The 21,538-nt window shown below is 36.3% G+C and overlaps 1 protein-coding gene and 1 pseudogene across 1 annotated transcript; both read right to left on the bottom strand.

Moving 5' to 3' along the window:
• Positions 1-3,637: 3,637 nt before the first annotated feature.
• Positions 3,638-14,401, bottom strand: LOC114518707 (annotated as a pseudogene).
• Positions 14,402-15,257: 856 nt separating this feature from the next.
• LOC114518706 lies at positions 15,258-18,975 on the bottom strand. The gene is made up of 2 exons (XM_028538708.1): positions 18,909-18,975; positions 15,258-17,359 (listed from the first exon to the last, which is right to left on the bottom strand). Exons 1-2 carry the CDS (start codon positions 18,973-18,975, stop codon positions 15,258-15,260), a joined length of 2,169 nt encoding a protein of 722 aa, XP_028394509.1.
• Positions 18,976-21,538: the final 2,563 nt, after the last annotated feature.

Below are 21,538 nucleotides of genomic sequence, written 5' to 3'. Positions count from 1 at the left end.
TTCATCAAGCAGGTTTTCAGAGATGTTCACTTCCTCGTTGCATGTTCCAAAAGACAATGGTTGAGTGGCAGAAGGACCACCCCATATCTGTACCAGCTGATCATAGAATTCAAGTATGATCTTGCCGCTACCACTACGATGTCCAGTTGTCACTGCAACAGAGAAATTCTGTCGAATCTCTTTTAACTTTTCATAAATGCGTTGGTACCCCTTCTTTATGAGTTTCTTTTCTTGCTCCTGCTGCTTTCGTAGCTTTAGTTTCTCCAATTTTTCGTCTTGACTAAGTGAATCATCACTTTGATTGATTAATGGGCTAGTAACAGCCGATGGCGGACCAAATTGTGAAGGATCACTGTTATAAATCGTAGCCATCTCAAATCTTACAGCTTCGTATTGTTTAACTTTATCGGCGTTGAAATCACAATTCTTGAACTCCATTTGAGTTTTATAATTCGCCAAGCATCGTATTAGCGTATCAACTTTATTGTTATCCCAACGAAACCTCTTTCCGCAAGAAACAATGACGCTTTCTGTTTCTTTTTCTTGTTCAGCTTCGTCTGCTTTGATTAAATCGTCATGTATGGTTGACTCCATTTTGTTTCAGTCACGTGCGTAAATGGCACTACTACGCATGTTCGAATAACATCAGCCCTGGGTTGAAACAATTACATGACAAATTTTTAGCCCCGGGGCTAGTTTCACCCCAGGGTTGAGATTTCAGCTCGGGTAGCTCAGGCAGGGATGAAATTTCAACCCCAGGGCTGAATTTAACCCCGGGGCTGAAAATTTGTCATGTAATCGCGCATTGTATTTTATAGGATATTAATAGTTTTGCAGGGCTGAAATTTCATCCCGGTCAACAGGGCTGAATTCAACCCAGGGGTTGAAAATGACCCATGTAATCAGCCCCTTAAAATCAATAATGATGGCAATAGGCAAGTCAGGTGGTTGATGATTGTTTTGATAGACGATATCAACAACTGTTCCAGTAGCTCCATTACAGAGGCCAATATTTTACCACAAATTCATGGTTAACATGACCCCAGCACCTTTTGCTAAAAATACAAGAAGTTCTAAACCAGACATATCAACTGAAGACAGCTTTTTGGTGAATGCAGAGAAATGGTGAACATTAAGATCAGCAATTGGAAGCTCAAGTTTTGTTAATTGTTTGTTATTGTAATTTGCAACTTGTTCATTACAATAAAAAAGTCTAGTAGCATCTTCAAAGTTGGATAAATTGGTGATATTGGATGGTTGGCATGTCAGAAGTAATTTCCAGTCATTGACTGTTGACTCACCTTTCTGAAGTTGTACCTACAGGTAACTTTAAGAGGGAGTGCACTGTTATATACCTTTAATGTTATAAGCTGCTTTACCTGTAGTAGCAGTTACAGCACATTTACTTTGCAAAAGATTTCTAATAGCATTGATAAGATAACTTTTACCAGTTCGTGAAACACCATTTATAATAAGACATAATGGCTCTTTTTCAAGTGATATATCATCAAAATGAGACTTAACAATGTCAAAAGCAAGTTTTTGCATTTCACTAAAACTATTTATGTCTACAACATCATACTACTCATCAACAGTGTACTCTTCTTTTATTGTTTTAATCCATGTTGGCATTTTATGGATTTGTTGTTCTGAGTAATTGTTCTGAGAGGCTTCTTGAAACTGTGAACTACATAGGAAAGTTTATTCCAAATTTAGCAATCCTTACTAAACGAATTGGATTGTTGTTGAAGAAAGAGAATGAATTCAAGTGGTCCTTCGAGCAACAGAAAGCCTTACAGGAAATTAAGGACACTCTCACTACAAATGAAGGTCCAGTACTAAAGTTTTTTGATGTATCATTAGCTGCGACACGTCACCGACAGGCTTGGGTGCAGTGTTGTTGCAGGAAGGCTATCCAGTGAATCAAGATACGCCCAGATAGAGAAAGAACTTCTGGCCATGCAATTTAGTCTTGATCGATTCCATCAATATGTCTATGGAAAAGATGTCATAGTTGAGTCGAATCATAAGCCTCTGGAGATGATAGCTAAGAAATTGTTGGCATCAGCCCCGCCCCGTTTGCAGAGATTACTCCTAAGAATACAGAGGTACAACTACACTATTGTATATAAACCAGCTAAAGAAATGGCACTACCAGATATGTTGCTGAGAGCTCCATTACCTGAAACTGACAAAGAAATGGAGAAAGAAATCAATCTTCACTTACATCTCGTAAGTTCAACCCTACCAGCTTCAGTAAGCAAACTAGAAGAAATAAGAGAAGCAATGAAAAATTATTAAGAATTGAGAGTACTAATGGATGTTGTTCAAAATGGATAGCCAGATCAGAGAGAGAGAGTACTGTTGTTAGTACTACCCTATTGGAACATTCGTGATGAACTGTCGGTAATGAATGGGATTATATTCAAAGAAAACCGCATAGTTGTACCATTAGTGATGAGAAAAGAAATGTTACAGAGAATACATTTATGGTCACATGGGAATCGAGAAATCGAAGCGAAGAGCTCAAGAGGCTCTTTATTGGCCTTTGATCAGCAAGCAAATAGCTGAAATGGTATCAAAGTGTACCATATGCCTGGAGCATAGAAAGGAAAATACTAAAGAGCCCATACCAACCAACCGTGCCTTGAGAAGTGGTGGCAACAGATCTATTTACTTGGGACAAATCAGACTTTATGGAAACCTGGTGTAGTTACTTATGAGGAAGACACACCGAGATCGTATAGTGTCCGGACTGATGATGCTGGTGAATATAGGAGAAAACTTCTGAAGTCAGAAGAACCTGATCCTGTAGCAGAGGACAGTTTAGGCAATGAAATTCCCTCACCAATGAAACACCCTCCTCCCTGAAAACTTGGAAAATGTTGACGTACAAGTAAATCCTGATCAAATCCAATCTTAAGTGTGCACAAATCCCGAGTTAGAAGAACATCAAGAGGAAGAATAATAAAGAGACCATCAAGATTAAAAACCTCCTGATGAATAAAAGTTTAACTTCATACATATGTTATACTGAATAACTTTAATAACACATAGTCTGAATTAGATAACTTAAAATATATTAAAAAAAAATTAGAACCGTAGAACTTCAGGAATCAATGAGTTTTTTTTTTGTTTTTTAAAGGAAGTTGTAATGATTTAGCATATTTAACATATTTAGCATGTAAAATTATGGTTAGCTACTAGAAGTTACTATCGCAAGAAAATGCTGCCTCGCATTTCACAACATCACAACACTGCTTGCGCAAATCTTAACCAATAAAATTTAATGCAAACTACTAAAACAACTGACAATGTAATATTTTATATTGCCACTAACAACAAGGTTGTCCCTCATGCAACTAAAAGAACTGACAATGTAATATTTTATATTGCCACTTACAACAAGGTTGTCCCTCACGGAACTAAAACAACTGACAATGTAATATTTTATATTGCCACTAGCAACAAGGTTGTCCCTCACGCAACTAAAACAACTGACAATGTAATATTTTATATTGCCACTAACAACAAGGTTGTCCCTCACGCAACTAAAACAACTGACAATTAAATGTCAATAGCAAATATTAACAATAAAATGTTCAAAACAAGATAATGATGTCTATCAAAATGTTAATTAAATGTTAATTTCTTTGACATCAATAACCTTTCTTGTTACAATATCATATGTGATTTGAACTTGCTGCATAGAAAGTAGAGCATTAGACAATTGTTCAGGGGAAATTGTAGTTAAATCCACCTCCTCTGGCAGGTAGTCAACAATTCTTGTCAAGTTATCATTGAAAATTGACAAGCTGATGGTATCGCTTGGTTTTTTCACATTCTCGAAGAGAAGTCGCAAAAACCATAGCTTACTGGCAAAACCACTTTTTTGAACCATATGACAGGTCTCACATTGGAGCACACCTTCGTTTTTTGAAGAAGTCTTTTTTCCACATTTACGACAAGCATAGTAGGCGGAAATGGACTCTACTCCTAATAAGCTGACACAGACGTCGATGGTGGACAATGTTTGGACATATTCAATGACAGGTTCGGTAAATTCTTCGACCTTCTCAAAAGAAAATGTATCTGATTTGGGAGTGTTCAAATACTTGGTTGTACCATTTTGTTTTAATCGAAGATTCTTTAACATGTATGTTTGGTCGGCTTCGAGGCAGTCGATAAACTGCTCCCACAAGATAAGTTTCATCGAGGTGGTTGGGTCAGCAATCACAATTTCTTGTTTTTTCAGGTGGCCACTGGAAATCCTTTGGCTTGAAATTTTTTTGCTTCCGCTTACTTTCGCAACCTTTGCCTTCACTGTGACCAATTGTTCTGCTGAAACTTGGTTTAATGATGCCAGAGATGTAACAAACGAAGGAGCCAGATCTCTATGTTCAAATCCAATGTTTTTTTCAACTGGTGTTATCTTAGCCTGCGCACAGACGTAATGTACACGTAAAATACGTCTGTGAATACTTTTAACTAATCATGTTCAGTGAAGTCAGTGTTATTTCAATTTCCTATAACGAACTCCCATTGGCTATTATCATACAACCTTATAAAACTGTCTTTGATTGGATGACAATCAATGAAAACATGGCGGCTTACGGAGAAGAAATTTGGGATAAAGCTATTCAGAGTGTTTTAAACGTTTTTAATTTAAATTCATTGTATGAAGAACAAATTGATGCTTTGAAAAAGTTCTTTTCTATCCGAGATGTATTTGTGAACCTTCCCACTTCGTATGGCAAGTCTCTTATCTTCCAGTCCGTTCCAATAGTAGCTGATGTCTTGCTTCGAAGAAGTAAAGGGACCAGTATTGTTGTGGTTATTTCACCGCTGAAATCGTTCATGGATGATCAAATTCGTTATCTCAACGACATGAACGTTCCTGCGATCAGTTTAACTACAGAGCATAACAATAAAGTAGTCACCGATATAATTGATGGCAGATATACCCATGTTTTATGGTTCACCCGAGTGCTTCCTCTCAACAACATGGAGAGGGTTGTTCGCAAGTAAGAAGTTCAGGTCTTCTTTGGTGTGTGTGGCTGTAGATGAAGCGCACTGCATTAGTCAGTGGTATGTAATATTAACACCAATTTTTCCAGTGGCGCAGCCAGCCCAACTATTTTAGTCCGGCTATGCTAATTCTTTAACACATTCAAATCTTTAGGAATAATTTGTTATTGAAATGTGTATATCATTATAAATTAACAAAGCAGGGATAAATAGTAAGGCTGCCTTTGCCACTGCATTTTTCATTTCTTATTCTTGTGCAGGTTTCCTATTGTATTATTTGTTTTTTTCTCAAGGGGAATTCCTGGTGGGAATATGTGTGATCTGCCATTTTGAAAATGGTATGGTAATCTTGGAGAGTTAAGATCGCTTATCCCAGATGATGTGAAATTATTTGTGGCCACTGCATCAGCCAGCAAAGCAACTAAAAGCATAATTTACAACTGTTTGAAGTTAAGTAGTGGTACATTGGTGGTGGCCAAGTCTCCAGATCGAGCAAACTTGAAGTATTACATGCAATACATGGATAAAGATATTCCATTAGGAACAATTTTTTCTGAAGTCATCGAGAACGTCAAAAGTCAACAAGAATCTGCTGAGCGAACAGTTATTTATTGCCAAACACGTAAGCAATGTGGAATTTTGTATAGAGTGTTTGAGACAAACCTGCAACAATCCTTCTACAAGGATGCTTTGCCAAATTGCAAAAATCGACTAGTGGAAATGTATCATGCTGGAACACCCAAGACAGTCAAAAAGCATATTTCAAAGAACATGTCTGATGGCAAAGGTCATATAAGAGTTCTTATAGCTACTATAGCATTTGGGATGGGCATTGATTGTAAGCAAGTCAAGAGAATAATTCACTTTGGTCTATCAAAAAACATTGAAAGTTACATTCAGGAGAGTGGACGTGCTGGAACTCATAGTGAGTGTATCGTTCTTTTTAATGCTCTTTTATCATGCCATTGCACCCAAGATATGAAGGAACTTCTTCACACAGAAACAGGCTGCAGAAGGGTGTTGATGATGAAATCATTTGGATATTCAGTTGATACCCAAATAACAGGTAAGCATTCATGCTGTGACAAATGTGCTGAACAGTGTAATTGTGGTGAAGAAGATTGTAAAAAGTCAGGTATCAAGATACCTGAAACAAAAACTGACCCCAATGATTCCTGTCAGCAAACAAGACTAGTGAATCAGGAGCAAAAAGATTGTTTGAAAGTGAAACTTAAATCCTTCCAAGATGAATTGATACAGGAACATATGGAAAAGGTATATAATGCAGTAGTGTTGCCCACTTCTCTCCTTGAATTTGGAAGGCTGCAAGTATTAGGTATACTACAAAACTGTCATAGAATATTTTCAATCTCCGACATAATGAAATATGTAGAGGTATGGCGCCATTCTCATGCCGTACGGATTTTGAAAGCCATTAATGAAGTATTTGGTGACATTGATGACATCCCAGAAGTCAGTGAGTTAGATGAATCCATTCATGCAGAAATTATTGAGGACATGGACTGGGAGGAAATTTATGAAGATTCATCATTATTTTCAATAATTGATTCCAACGATGAAAGCATGTTGATGGATGAGACTCTGGAATCAGATGAAGTATCATTGAATAATAGTAGTTTTTACGAAAACTTAGCAATTAATTAGTAAATATAGATATTTCATTAATTGACTAATTAACCAATACTGTGAAACAAGCTTCAAAGGACACATAGCACCATTTTCCATGATGACATTTCAAAGTTACTGGTAATAGATTTTAGATTTTAGTAGTAACAATTGTATTAAGCCTTGTGTCATGGTTTCTTCATACATTTATCGGGCACGCCTCTGCAACACAATCCTTGTGTTGATTTATCCACTTAAACATTTTTTGCAGATCAAATCCTGATAGCATACTAGACTTGACACCACCGTAATAGTTATATGATCGCCCAGGCATTTTCACTAGTGCTCGTTGTTGCAAAAGTTCACCCACAATTTTTTCTAAATCATTTTTGTGAGATGGTGCCTCATGCTTTCCAGACCTTTTGTATAACTTGACAGCTGCATCAAAATTTCCCATCAGATTTCTTGTTACTGTCATACTATGGCAAATTCTATCAATAGAACGCTTGCTTGCATTTGGTCCAAGTTTTTTAATTGCTTCTTTGACAACTCGGTTTATAAATTCCAGGTTTAGGTCAAGAGGAATATTGCTGCCACCTCTCTTTGTTTTCACAGATCTATTCCAAACAAGTTGGTGGGCTGAACGTGGGCATAAAATGGCATAGATTTGAAACATCATGTAGAGTATTTCAAGGGAGTATTTTGAGCTAGCTTGGTCATGTTTGAAATACAACAGGAGGAACTTCCAACATCTTACCACTCTCAATCCATCTCCTGAGATTGAAAATATGAAGGCATATTTTTAATGGTTTACTTGGTTTGACAGACTCTTAACATATGTTTGTTAAAATGTATTTGTACGGGTACCTACCTTCACAAATAGCATCTTGCAAATTTGCAACCAGCATCCCATATTCCATCAGTGCCCTCTGATAGTTTAACATGTCATCTGATTCTCCAGGCTTGTCTTCAAAATACATCTCAGACTGCACTTGATGCTTTACCACAACCGGTGGATCATGGCGTGACTCGTGGTTTAGCCTGGCTTGGCCATCGTGAGCAAAGCTGGACTTGCATCCAGGATGTCGACACTTGAAACGTCCATCACTTGTCACATCTGTTCTTGGTTGCGATAATTTGGTTTGCATTTCATTGCAGGCAGTTATGAATCCGTCGTACTTAGCTTTATCAAGTACATAATTGTCCACAATACTTGTTGCCAGTTTTCTCAGCAGTTGTCTCTTCTCTTCTTTGGACCAGTTCTTGGTGTCTGGTAACCTGTCTGAATCTGGTGTTGCATGCACACTGTCAATTTGGAGTTCAATGAGTGCAGCAGTTACCAATCTTGCTTCAACTTCCAACTGGAAAAACCTGCGACAGGCATTGACATTCGATTCTACATCTGCCTTCACATTCCTTCTATTTATTAGGTTCCTATCACTGTATAAGGTGCATTTGTCATTGGATGAGGCAGTACTGTAGAGATGAGAAAATACAACCTAAACCAAATATTTCAATGTTAATGTTTACTTTTGGAGCAAAAGCATAAAGTTAATAGTGCATATTACAGAGCTGCCAAGTTCAGATAATTACATACCTGGAGATTTTTGGGGGGTTTTATAATTAGGTTTTTGGGGCCAAACTTGCATGTAGACTGTGAGACTTTGCCACACTGTTATTACTACACATAGATATTTTATTTAAAGATAATTTTATAGAACTATTCAAAATAGAGCATTCAATATAGAACTATTCAAAATAGAGCATATGCAAATTGTATATAATTGAGCTCTAAGACCTTCAACTTACACCTAAAGCTTTGTTTGTTCCATGCCAATCAGCAAACTCAAAGTGCATTCCTTCCAATCTCTCTTTAGGGTTGAATCCATTTCTGAGAGTATTATGAATGTTAACACCTCTTTCTACTGTAAGTTGGTCACCCACTATAGCTTGATCAGCATACCTTCGATTGACACCTTTCCCAGAAAATGGAACATATTTATGGAGCTCTTTTAATATGGATGTCATACCCTCAGCATCATTTTCATTATGGTACAAGATGCCCATGAATGTCTGAATAGGAAATGTTTGTTGATTATGAATAAACTACTATATTAAATTTCCATAAGGCATACATATATCATTGCATGCACGCTTATTAACACTGGTAGCACATCACATTAAACACACTTTAACAATTTGCATTTGAAGGATACTTACAGAATCAGTAGGTTCCCTCATTTCTTTACTATACATATGTGGGATATGATGCACTACAACATCTTTGAATGGTTCCAAACATTCAAGATTTTTCACAACAATTCGCTCTGTCAGTTTAATGTAGTTCTCTCTTTGCTGAATTTGCTCCATATGATTTGGAATGCATTTTCCATTTTCCATAACATTCAAATTAGCAACATCTTGCTGTGATCCTAAATGATTGCCATTGACACGATTCTTTGTAACACAAACAGTCAAATAATGTTTGTCTAATGTTTGGCGTTCCTCTGTCATATGATGCACTTCCTGCCGATAATCAATGTTGTCAATAGTAATCTTTTGACTGCTACGTTCAGTGTGTTCAAAAAGCTGCTTACTGCTGGCTGTAGCTTTGAATCCATCGGATTGATTGGATTCACTTTCAGCTGAAGAGTCATCACTGGATGTTGACTCTTCAGACTCAGCATCTTTTTCATGTGATACATTTGGGGTGGACTGTTGTGAGTTGAGCCAATCACATTCATCTTTCTTAACATCTAACACTGATTTGTTGTAATCATGACCATATTCTTCTAACTTTTTGTATAAGTGAGTGTGTGACACAACCAGACGTAAGTACTTTAATCTTTGCATCAATGGCTAGTAAATAGATAATGATACAAATTAAAATTTAATTACTTTGTAAGGGTTTCAGATGAAAAGTTATAACTTAGGGATATATGATCAATGGGTATTCAGGAATTGCATCCTCAAAAATGAGTTGATTCGAACTGAGAATCACAATGAATGCATATATAGGACATACCGACCAGCTTGAATGATAGAAGAATATCCTCATTAAAATTGCTGCAGCCATACCAAGGGAAGGTACCCATTGAGCCCTTTTGTCATGATTTCTTCTATTGACACATGATGCATGTAATATAGCTTTGGTAAATGGTGCTCTTTGCTCTAGTTCTTTCTCAAGCTTTTCAAATGAGAATACAAGAAGCTGATCTTTACTGGGTGATCTTAAACAGCTAGGGTTCTTCTTTGAACATAAGCCATGACACTCATTGTCTACACATTTCACTGCCAGGATCTGCAGATGCTTGCGAAGTATAGGGCTATTCCAAGCAGCGTTTGCAATCTGCTTATAAGTACCACGTACTAACATTTTACCAAGTGACTGGAGATCTTCAGGTAAGCTCTGTTCTCTGTTTCGACTGGCCCATTGCACCCTTACTGTAACAACAGTGCTTGTATTTGGAGTTTTAGCATGGACTGTTGATTCTGGGAAAGATTTCTTAGGCGTAGATTGATCAATTGGTTGGGCCAGGGGAGAAGCTAAGGTTGGTAGCAAAACTGTTGACGAACAGACACCTTTTCCAGACACTGGGGATAACGACACGATATTGGGGGCTTCTATACGTGGTCGTTTTGCGACATCGGGATGAAGCAGTTCAACATCTTCGGTTCGTTCTGGGCATTGCGATTTCCCCAAACCTTTTGCGACGCACTCACCGGAATTATGAATGTTTTTCAAAGTTTCTAAATTGTCTTGAACTTGCCTTTTAAGATTTTCCAGTTTTTTTAGTTTATCCACGCAAGGTCTACATATGTACGGAGATGAACCAATTTCAACTTCAAATGGCAATTTTTCCAGTGAAGATCTCACATTAAACTTAGCCTTTCCATCTACAAGCAAGCGGTTGTTTGCTTTTTCAATTACATTATGACAAAATATGCAGACCATCTTATGAATAACATTAATAATGTATGATCTTACTTAACCATACATTTACATGAATCGCTTTGAACTTCATGAATACTAGCGCGCGGGAGTTACGTCCGCCATTTTGTAAATGTTCGCGCATAAATAACATACTTACTCTAATTATTCCGCACAAGCAATTGGTCAAGTATTCACAAACGTATTTTACGTGTACATTACGTCTGTGCGCAGGCTAGTGTTATCTTTGTGGCTTTATCAATTACAACATCTTCCTTACCATATTTTGAACTGGTTCTGAATGTCGTGATCTTAACAGGACTTTTTTTCAGTTTGGAATTTCTGCAAAACTGATCTTTTTTCAGGAGAGAAACACACAGCATTCATAGAACCATCAGACGTTTGCAAAGTCATATTGAAATATTTGCAAGTACCCGAGGCAGATACTTTTACTGGTAAGACTGCATGGAGATAGCAAGAAAGTCCATTAGCATCTTTAACTGAAGCTAGAAAAAGTAAAGGAGACCAGAAATTACTATTAAGTTAAATGTCATCATTTGCTTAGCTTTGTTTATAGTTTGCTTACATTGATCTTGGCTGGTCATCCTTGTTAAATTTGAATCTTAAAAAAATATAAAAGGAAACTTTATAGTTTAAATAAAGGTGGTGATTTAAAATACTTTAGTACATCAGTTTCTGAAAAATGTAAAAATTATACACCAGTACATCCAAGTACACTTGGTATTAAAGTTGATTACTGATAAAAGTTCTGTGCTCGGCTCCAAGTAACAAAACGTTATCGACAGAATTATATATTAGAAAATTAAATAATGAGCATTGTTTTCCACGAGAATCGTTTCTAAAATGTTGAATGATAGCAATCTTTATTCAGGAGACATTCTCACATACGTGATTTTCGAATGGTCCTTCCGTAGGAAAACAAAGTTAAACTTTTTTACTTACCTTTGATTTAAAATGTACCCACTCCAAGTCCAAACTCAGAGAAAAAAGAAAGCACGAGCTGTGGAGCGCCCGCAATACTACCTACCATATGTGTAACTTTTCAGTTATTGTTTAGCGCTCTATCAAAATTCAAAAAGTCAAATCAAACCAGTGAATCAAGCCCACATCGAAAACATCAAATCGACATTTGCAGCAATAAATTATATGGATAATAGGATTCTAGAAATTGATTGTTCAACAAAAGATACTTCTGTCTGAATTTATCAGAAAACTGTGACGAGTGTTGTCACTGTTGTGTTGCTGAAAATATTTAACAGTTTAATTACTAAGGTTTTTTTGCAAATTGTAAATAATAGACTTATAAATAGTTGTATATATAAACAGTATTGAATAAAATTGTACTGATTTGCTCAGTCGTTTATTTAAGGATGAATCTAGCTGTATTTACAGCGGTATTTCCAAGAAAAAGAACCTATAAAGTTATAGACAAAGACACACTGTCTAACAAATAATTAATTAGTCAAAATTGATTTTACGGAAATTAATAAGTATAATTTTACATTAAGTCATTAATAGGCTTGGAAAGGCAACACTACAGATACATCACATCACGTCACATGACATCACATATTAGTTAACACTACACAGCACATCACATAGTACATTTTATTTAATATCAGACACACAACATCACAACACAGCAAAATACAGAACTCTATTTACATGAATTTATCTGACAACACTGTGTATGTATGAAATTTGTTCAATGTTCAACTATAAGTGCTTGAAAAACAGTTCTAAATTGATCTGATGACATTAAGTATATTGACATGGCTGTACAATTATACCATTAGTTCCTTAAGATTACTTGATGAATTGTTCATTCATATTTTTGTAGCAAAACACTGGAAAAACAAATTAAATGACATTTGGAACTACCAGGTCCATGACAGTAAATGAACCTGGTTTAGTTGTCCACTGATAGCACAGGTAACACTGTAACAGTGTAGTTCACCTCTCCTTCTGTATAACTATATTACACTTTTTCCGTGAAAAATCATGTTTCTTCACTTTTCTGCATGAGCAGACATCATTGTTGTAGCTATAGCAGTTTCATCGTGCTCTTCTTATTCAGTGCAATCACATTGTTGAAAAAGGTTAAATTCCAATATTTTTGGCAAAAACCAGAATCCAGAAATGCCATTGTGTCTTCTAATTGAGTTTAAAAAGTTAATTTTGTTACATACACATCTCTTCTTGTGTTACTCTATTATTCTTTCAGTTTCCCTTGCAAAAATGACATTTCTTGATTTTCCTGAATGAATGATGTTGAAATGATAAATGACAGCTTCAAAATGTTTTCATTATTGACTGTTATCCAATTGTTTGAGCAGTATATATTGTATATTCCAATATTTTTATATTTGTCCAGTTATGCCATTGTATTTGCTAATCCAGTTGCTCTTTATTTTTATCCAGAAGTAGGCATCTATACAAAAGAAAAGAACATGATTTTTTTAATACAATAGTCACTAGACTCACTACAATACCCTAGCTAGCCCAACGAATGTCGCAGAAGTGTGTAGTGAAGTACAGAAACAAAGTAAAAACTAAACTTACCAAACAACATGTTGATGAGCATATTTTCATACATACAGTGACAATAAATGACATTCTTCAAATAATATGGAAATAATTTACAACAGAAAATAAAGCTAATATACAGTACACAAGAAAGTAATGGGACCTTTAACAGAATCCCATGTCTAATTTCAAACTATATTTTTTGTCAATTTAAAACGCACTGCTATTGGTAGTCTGTGCTAAACGATCTAAGCGGTCCTCCTCCTCAAGCCTGTATTGTAAATTAGCTGATGATTTCAAGCTTGTTAATCGTTCATATGTCATGGGTTCAATGACGCAAGATGAAAGTGATTTCACTCTGCTTATAGCAACATATGAAACTCCAGCAGTTCTTTCTGATTTTCCAATATCTATCCAAGCTCTTGGAAGAGTAAGTCCTTGGCTCTTGTGTATTGTTAGAGCCCAGGCGAGTCTTAGAGGCAACTGTTGCTGTTCATGAAAACCAGTTTCTGACTGTGATGAGACGGTGATTGGACATATTGGAATGCAAGATGGTTTGTCCACATTAAAAGCAGGACCTCTATAGTTTTCAAACTCAATAATGACTGCAATAGGCAAGTCAGGTGGTTGATGGTTGTTGTGATAGATAATATCAACAACTATTCCAGTAGCACCATTGCAGAGCCCAACACTTGACCACAAATTCATAGTTAACATGACTCTGGCACCTTTTGTCAGAAAAACAACTGGTTCTAAGCCTGACATGTCATCAGATGAAATTTTTTTTGCCATTTCTGATGAATGACGAGCATTGACACGGGCAATCATGACTAGTTTTGAAAGTTGCTCATGATTGTAGTTGGCAACTTGTTCATTGCTGTAGAAAGTCTAGTAGCGTCTTCAAATTCTTTATATTTGTGACTTTTGATGGTTGACGGGTTAGGAGTAATTTCCAATCATCAATTGTTAATTCGCCTTTGCGAAGTCGTAACAATAACTCTCTAAAAATGATTTGTTCAGATGTCACACCTTGAACTCGTTGATTTACTGTGAGTTTAACAACTTTCTCAAACATTTGATATGCTTGAAAACCTTGTTCACCAACAGCACTGGATGGTTTAGCATGATAAAGAGGTTTGTCTGCTACTGGTGGCAACTGACCTGGATCGCCAGTTAAAATTAACGAGTTTCCTCCAAATACTTTGTCATAAGACCAGTTGCTTGTTGGCAACGTTTGTCTATCCAACCAAAAGTAACTTGACCAAGCATAGAATACTCATCAATGATGATGTAATCAATATCAGTCAGATTCTCCTGCAATCTGCACAAGCTTTGCCCTGTTAGATCTTTTTTACCTTGCGATCCTACAGGTAATTTCGATAAAGAATGAACCGTCATTCCTCGTATATTATACGCTGCTTTTCCAGTTGTAGCAGTAATTGCACACTTCCTTTGTAACAAATTTCGAATGCCATTAATAAGATAACTCTTACCAGTTCCTGCAACGCCATTTATAATCAGACACAATGGCTCTTTATGTAATGATGTATTATTGAAATGAGAATTCACAATGTCGTAAGCAAGTTTTTGCATTTCACTAAAAGTGTCAATATCAACATCATCATATTGCTCATCCATACTGAATTCTTTCTTGTTTGTTTTTAACCATGAAGGCATTTCATGGATTTTTTGTTCAGAATAATTACCTCTGTCAACATGCCAGTCATACATTGACTCTGGCGTTTCCTCTGATGTGTCAAATGGTGTGTTAAGATCTGATAGAATCATCCACTCCTCTCGAATTGTTTCTGGTTGTTCAGAAGATTCAGCTTCTGATTGTTGACTTGAATGACAGCTTGTAACTTGTCAAACCAATCAGGGACATTGTGTTGCCCATAAGGTGATTGCAAGAATTCTTGCCAAGTGTTGACAAAAGTTTCGTCAGTAGGGTCCTCTTGATCACCCCATGCGTTATTCTGAGAACTTCTCCAAGGTTTATAGCTCAAAAGTTGGTATTTGCAATAAAGACCGAAATTTTTACCTTTTGGATTTGGAGAGTACGTAGGAAATATTCTTGGTATGACATTCTCTGGCAATTTTGTCAGTTGATTTTTTACAACTTTTTTTACGTCGTAGCAAACTGGACGAATTTCATGTTCACAACGTCTCGTGAATTATTATACTCATGACGATTAGCATATACGTCAAGAAGTGAATGATCAGTACATGATTCATCTTCTTCAACATTTTCACGTACTCTGCGTGAACCATTTAAACTTATTGGGATAACATTAAATGATGAGCTATGAAGTTTTAGTGACAATAAATGATGCATTGTCTCCTGGGCTGCATAATCCCTTTCACCGGGAGACTTCATAACTATTTTTTTAATAGCTCGATGAGACTCGCTATTAACATCTATATTTTGAACAACAGAATTGAATGCTTGGTTTAATAAAAGCGATCTTATTTCACCCTTAGCAGCATATTTTGTCAGATACTCAACACAAGCATAGTGATCGATGACAACTTGAATATCGCAATTGGCTCTCCATCCTTGGAGTTGCAGTTGTTGATTATTTAACCTGCCATCATTTCGTTCAGTAACAACTTTAGCTCTGTAATGATCATCATTATCTTTAGTGTGAATTTTTTCAAATTCTAGCTTTGTCTTTGGACAATGCTCAAAGGGAAAATGAAATCGACATTTTAAATCTGTTTCATTTGACTTTTTTCTCAGACAATAACTTGTACTGCAACGAGTGTGTCTTTGAACCATGTTTAAAAGATCTACATAATCTGACTGTTTTTCATGTTCAGAGATGTCTTTATGACGTCGTTGACATGGATGAACCTCAGGTCTTATCCACATGTCCTCATCTGGTGGATTTGGCTTTACAGTTGATAACAACCAATCAACATACCGGCATACTGTCTCAGCAGCTTTCTGACCAGCCTCAATATCCTGGTCTAGTTCTGTTGTGTCAAAGCAATCATTTTCTTCTCTAAATTTTTGTGCTAAGAAACCTTTCAAAGCAGTCTGAGTTAATTGACACAAATCTGGGTCATTATTTAATTTAGCAGTACCATGACAATGGATACTACCTCTACCTTGATACTCATATCTGAACAAGTGCCACTTTGCACCAAGTGTTTCATAAAGCCAGTGTTTAACAAAGCTTTCTAGTCTCTGTGTGAAAAACCAGTCCACAAGATGAGGATTGTTAATGACATTTTGTCGCCTTGATTCACTGGAAATATTAGAATTTTCACAGTCTCTATCAGCATTAAATAATGCATGCAACTCAGGCCAATGCATATCTGCTGAGGAAAAAGTAAAAAATAATGTTGGTGGTCCAACATTTGTTATTATAGCTTTAAGTTCCTCTTGCACTTTATTCCAGTAAGCATTTGTACCTGCAATATTTCCAACATATCTGGAAACTTTAGACATAAAAACATTAGCACTGTTACTGGCAGCCATTTCACGCAGTTCATCTATAGTGAGATGTGCTTCACCTGGATTTTGTTTCAGGAATATCCCACTTTGCTGCAAAATTCGTTTTCTTTGAATCATATTGAAGGCCCAATAAGGAAACCTAGGGTGATTTGCAAAACGGTATACCCATTTACCATCAATAATTTCAGCAAACTTTAGAAGATGTTTTATTTTTTCCAGAAGAGGAACATCTCTCAGGAGTTCTTGATTGGTACAATCACCTTTTCCATCAGGAAATAATGTTGGGAAAGCCATTGTTGCTAAATAAGGCACTTGATACTCATTTATTGGTTCATTATCAACTGTAGGCCAGGACATTGGCTCATTTCCACAGAGCTTATTTCTAACAGCTTCAATTTCCTGTTGTTGTTGTTCACCAACAGGTAAAAAACTACTCATCTCTGTTGACTCATTGTAAATAATATCCTCAGAAGGATTATCAGTTGGGGGACCCATATCTGGAAAACTGTCATTGTCTGAGACAATATCATCATTAGTCTCAACAGTCATAAGTTCTGGTGGTACACCATTTTCAGGCAGTGAATGCAATGCGTGATCATTAATTAGTATTTCAGAATAATGTGGATTATTATTCACTAGCCAAACTAAAGCACTGTAGACTTTTTGTTTTCTTACTCTGACATCTTGAAATGTGTTGTCCTTGCCTTTAACTTTGACAATAATTACTGCCAAATGCTTGGGATATCTTGGCAAAGATTTTGCAAGTTCTGTGACATTTTGAGGCAGGTTAATACAATGCCTTTAATACCCCCTTTGCCCACCAGGTTTAATATACACTCATTATTGGCAAAGCACGAGCAATTAACATTTCCTCAACTTGAGTCAAGTTTTGCAGTTCATCTGGGACAGATGAAGGTATCATGGAATTTTCAGATGAAAATTTTCTAGGATACTTTTTATCTCTAGAGCATCTTGAACACACATAAGGTGTCCATGGTTTAGCTTTCAGGGGCCATGCCTCCTGACAAATTGTACATTAAAAAACAGTATATTGCATAGATTTACAAAACTTGTTGATGTTAGCTTTAGCCCAACATTGCTCTTCAATACCACCATACTTTGTGTTGTCAAAATTTTTTAAATAATTTTCTTGATCAATTTCATTTGCAGGCTGTGACACTTTTTTTCCACGCTTTTGTTTTTTGGCTTGTCTATCTTTCTCAAGCCTGATCTGTTTAGCACTGTCAGTTTCCTTTGACCGCTTTCTTTTCATAGACTCACTCACTTTTTTGAGCCTGATTGCTTTTGACTGTTTTCTTTTTCTACAATCTTTAGCCTTGCTTGGGCTTACATTAGTTTTTGTTACATACACAGGTACTATTTCAAATAAATTGACATGTAGTTTTGTCGAAAGAGAATACAAAAATTGTTCCAAATCTAGAACATTATCAAACTTAATGACAACTGCAGTGCCATTAGGATCAGGCATGCCATTTCTGTCTCTGGCATGAGAATCAAATATATAGAAAAAGTTTGATTGCTTTATTATTGCCATCATATAGCCCTCTAAAATTAAAATAGCAGAACTATGACTAATGAATGTATTCAAAAGTGCCGAATGAAGAGTATAGTAATGAGACTCAACATTGTCAGTTATAACAAGACCCTGAAGCTCCTGTTCATAATTAATAAACCAAATAAGGTTTTTATCCATAGATTCTACCACCATGGGTAGCTCAGTGTTTTCTACCACAATCGGTATTTCAGTGTGTTCTACCCTCATAGGTAGTTGGGTGTTATTGTGTGCCTCAAAGGGCTCTACTACAATGGGTAGTTCAGTGTGTTCTACCCTCATAGGTAGTTGAGTGTTATTGTGTGCCTCAAACGGCTCTACCACAATGGGTAGTTCAGTGTGTTCTACCCTCATAGGTAGTTGAGTGTTATTGTGTGCCTCAAAGGGCTCTACCACAATGGGTAGTTCTGTGTGTTCTACCCTCATAGGTAGTTGAGTGTTATTGTGTGCCTCAATGGGCTCTACCACAATGGGTAAATTAACATCTTCTGCTACCACCGGCAGTTCGATTTCGTATGAAAACATGCTCCCACAACATGAAACACCAACAACTTTTGGTAAGTTATCTACAGACAAAAATTCGATACCTGGGTCTAAAACAATTAAGCCACTGTTGAGAGCTTTTAAATACATTTTGTCAGCTTGCAATAAGACATTATTTAAAGTTATTATTGACCAATCTGAAATTGGGATATTTTCTGCTGTTAAAACTGCCGATAAGCTCATGAAAGCACATTGCTTACCTCTAGATTGAACACTAAAATGTTCACTGCCTTGATGAAAATTACCAGCAATATGTAAATCAGCCATATCGTTTTGTTTTTCAGTTTCTTAAATATTTTCTTCTATTTAGACTTCCGACTTCTAATCTAAGCACATGGAATGAAATGTACCGCGGGCACAAGATCTTGCTTGGCAACTCAGTGCGCTCCCCCTCATTCTGTAAAAACTCCCCCCCGAAATGTTAACAGACACAAATAGAGATTTCGACAATATATAGTTCGCCAGGTCGCTAAGCCATGTCAAGAATAGTGTGCTGCCACGCTGGCGCGCGGCAGCAATAAGAACAGTGGGCACTGTGAATGATTTTTATTTTGATAGAGTTTTATAAAATATACTTTACAATCACTATAAATCCTGGGTGTGGAAAGAAACACAACAAGAAGGTTCTTCAGCAGGTTCTTCTTATTTTGTGAATAGTTATATTGTTGGCAATTAGCATACACATCAAGGATTGAGTAATCTGTGCATGATTCACCTTTCTCAATACTTGCAGTGTGGCGTGTACTCTATGTGAACCATTTAAACTAACTGGTATGAATGACTTAAAATGATGAACTATGAAGCTTTAAAGAGAGTGAATAATGCATTGTCTCCTGAGCATCATAATCTTGTTCTTACTGTCTACATTTTGCACAATAGAATTAAATGCCGTTTTCAATAAAGGTGACCATGATTCACCTTTAGCTGCATATTTTGTAAGATATTCAACACATGCATAGTGATCAATAACAACTTGAATATCACAGTTTGCTCTGCATCCTTGGAGTTGAAGGTGTTAGGGGTTATTTAACCTGGAGTCATTTCGTTCAGTGACAATTTTTGCTCTGTAACGTTCGTAATTAGCTGAAGTATGAATTTTTTCAAATTCTAATTTTGTCTGAGAACAATGATCAAAAGGGAAATGAATTTTACATTTCAATTCAGTTTCATTTGACTTTTTTCTAAGGCAATAGCTTGTGTTGCAACAAGACTATTGAAGGTAATATAAATTTAGTTATTTGTATTTTGACTATTCCATGTACTTTATATCGGGTCTCATATCATATGTACCCTGAATTCATGAAACTTAGGTCAACCATTGAGGAAAGTTTAACAAGAGGAAAGGGCTCATTACTTTAATATGGGTGATGCATGTGTCATCAGCCATCCCTGGAGGGGGGCCCTCGGGCTGACCACTTGAAATGAGGGGACTTTGCACAGGGATTGATTTCAAAATTGGCCCTTGATCACCGGGGAAATCGCAACTTTTACAACAAACAAGCCCTTCCTCTCGGAGAATACCCAGGGGAATTATTGTTCAATTCTAAGATGTGGTCAGCGGTTATACCCTTTACATCATGTTATCGCTATTATAGGCTATTGTAAATTTCTCCTTCGAATTCAATGTGTATATTTTTAAGTAATCGAAATCCATTGTGTATTTGCGAAATATTTCTTAAAGGTTGGGGCAACAGTCAGAAAAAGGCTGTTGTTGCTGATAGCCTGGAAGATTTATTAAAAAAAGGTACGTTGAGTATACAACATTTTAATTTACATATATACATATGATGTTTAAATAATTTTTCATAAATAAACATACATATTGAACCGCATCTCCTCATGACTGTATTGCTCTATTTACTAGTGTAATATAAATAATAAATGTTATTAGTTGTTGACATAGTTTTTTTAAAACATTGTATGAACATGCAAAGAAAAACTTGGGATGGCTGATGTGAGAAACGTGAAAATTTGCATGTCTGACGGAACTGAGATCGATGATGATGAAATTCTAAAGAATTGTGCCGAAGGAACTATCCCACATTTTGTCTCTGAGTCAGCTGAGCAGGAAAAAATACAGAGTTGCCACGAGGAGACTTTCACTTCAACCAGTTATTATTTTTTATGACAAAAATCACTATGACCCAATATTTTGTTCAGTTTGCAGGGTATTTTTAGTATTTTATATATCTTCTGTCTGGGATATATTTTTGATGCAGGGGTGCACACCCTCCTTCGCTTGCAAAAGGGAGAGGGGGTGGGGTGACTGCAGAGTTTGACAGTTTTCAAGGATGGTTCTGAAATAGATCTTCATGTTACAGGTGCACAACATATTGCAAGGCTAAGGGGCTCTATATTTTTAGGGTTTCTCAGCTTGGTGCCAACCATGGTGGTGATTGGGCTTTTGACCATCTTGACCAAGGGACATAATCCATTGACAAATCAAAAGTTTATTAGTTCTTACTTCAAATTTTCATCATTCATAGAATATTCTGTTCTATCATGTGTACGTTCCCAAGGCTAAGAGGCCAAATATTTTCTGATAGGGTACATTCTCCTGCTTCAGGTCAGGGATCTACATAACCCCTTCTTCATTGACTTTTGAAATTTTGTAACCCCTCGTCGAAAATATCCATCATCATATCTGTATAAATGTAAAATTGTAATTTTATTATACATTTCCTAGATCTGTACTTTTAATTTTAATATAGGAAGACAATAAGCATGGGAAAACACTTGTTCAGTTAAGTTCAGCTGAGTTGCAGGAAAGAGGAAAAATTTTCACATATGTCAATCCAATGAATTATCAAATAGGAGTTAATGCTGCTGC

Source organism: Dendronephthya gigantea, unplaced genomic scaffold, assembly GCF_004324835.1.
Source record: "Dendronephthya gigantea isolate DGI-Jeju-01 unplaced genomic scaffold, DenGig_1.0 000011F, whole genome shotgun sequence".
NCBI lineage: Eukaryota > Metazoa > Cnidaria > Anthozoa > Malacalcyonacea > Nephtheidae > Dendronephthya > Dendronephthya gigantea.
Note: the sequence above shows the minus strand (reverse complement) of the source record. Positions and strands in the feature narration are given on the sequence as shown.

Bases quoted from the DNA above. Each gene is read 5' to 3' on its own strand.
- LOC114518706 (XM_028538708.1), bottom strand. From the start codon at position 18,975: ATGGCTGATTTACATATTGCTGGTAATTTTCATCAAGGCAGTGAACAT. The intron at 17,360-18,908 runs GTAAGCAATGTG...AAAATGTCACAG, and splicing joins TTTTAGTGTTCAATCTAGAG to AACTTGCAAAATCTTTGCCA.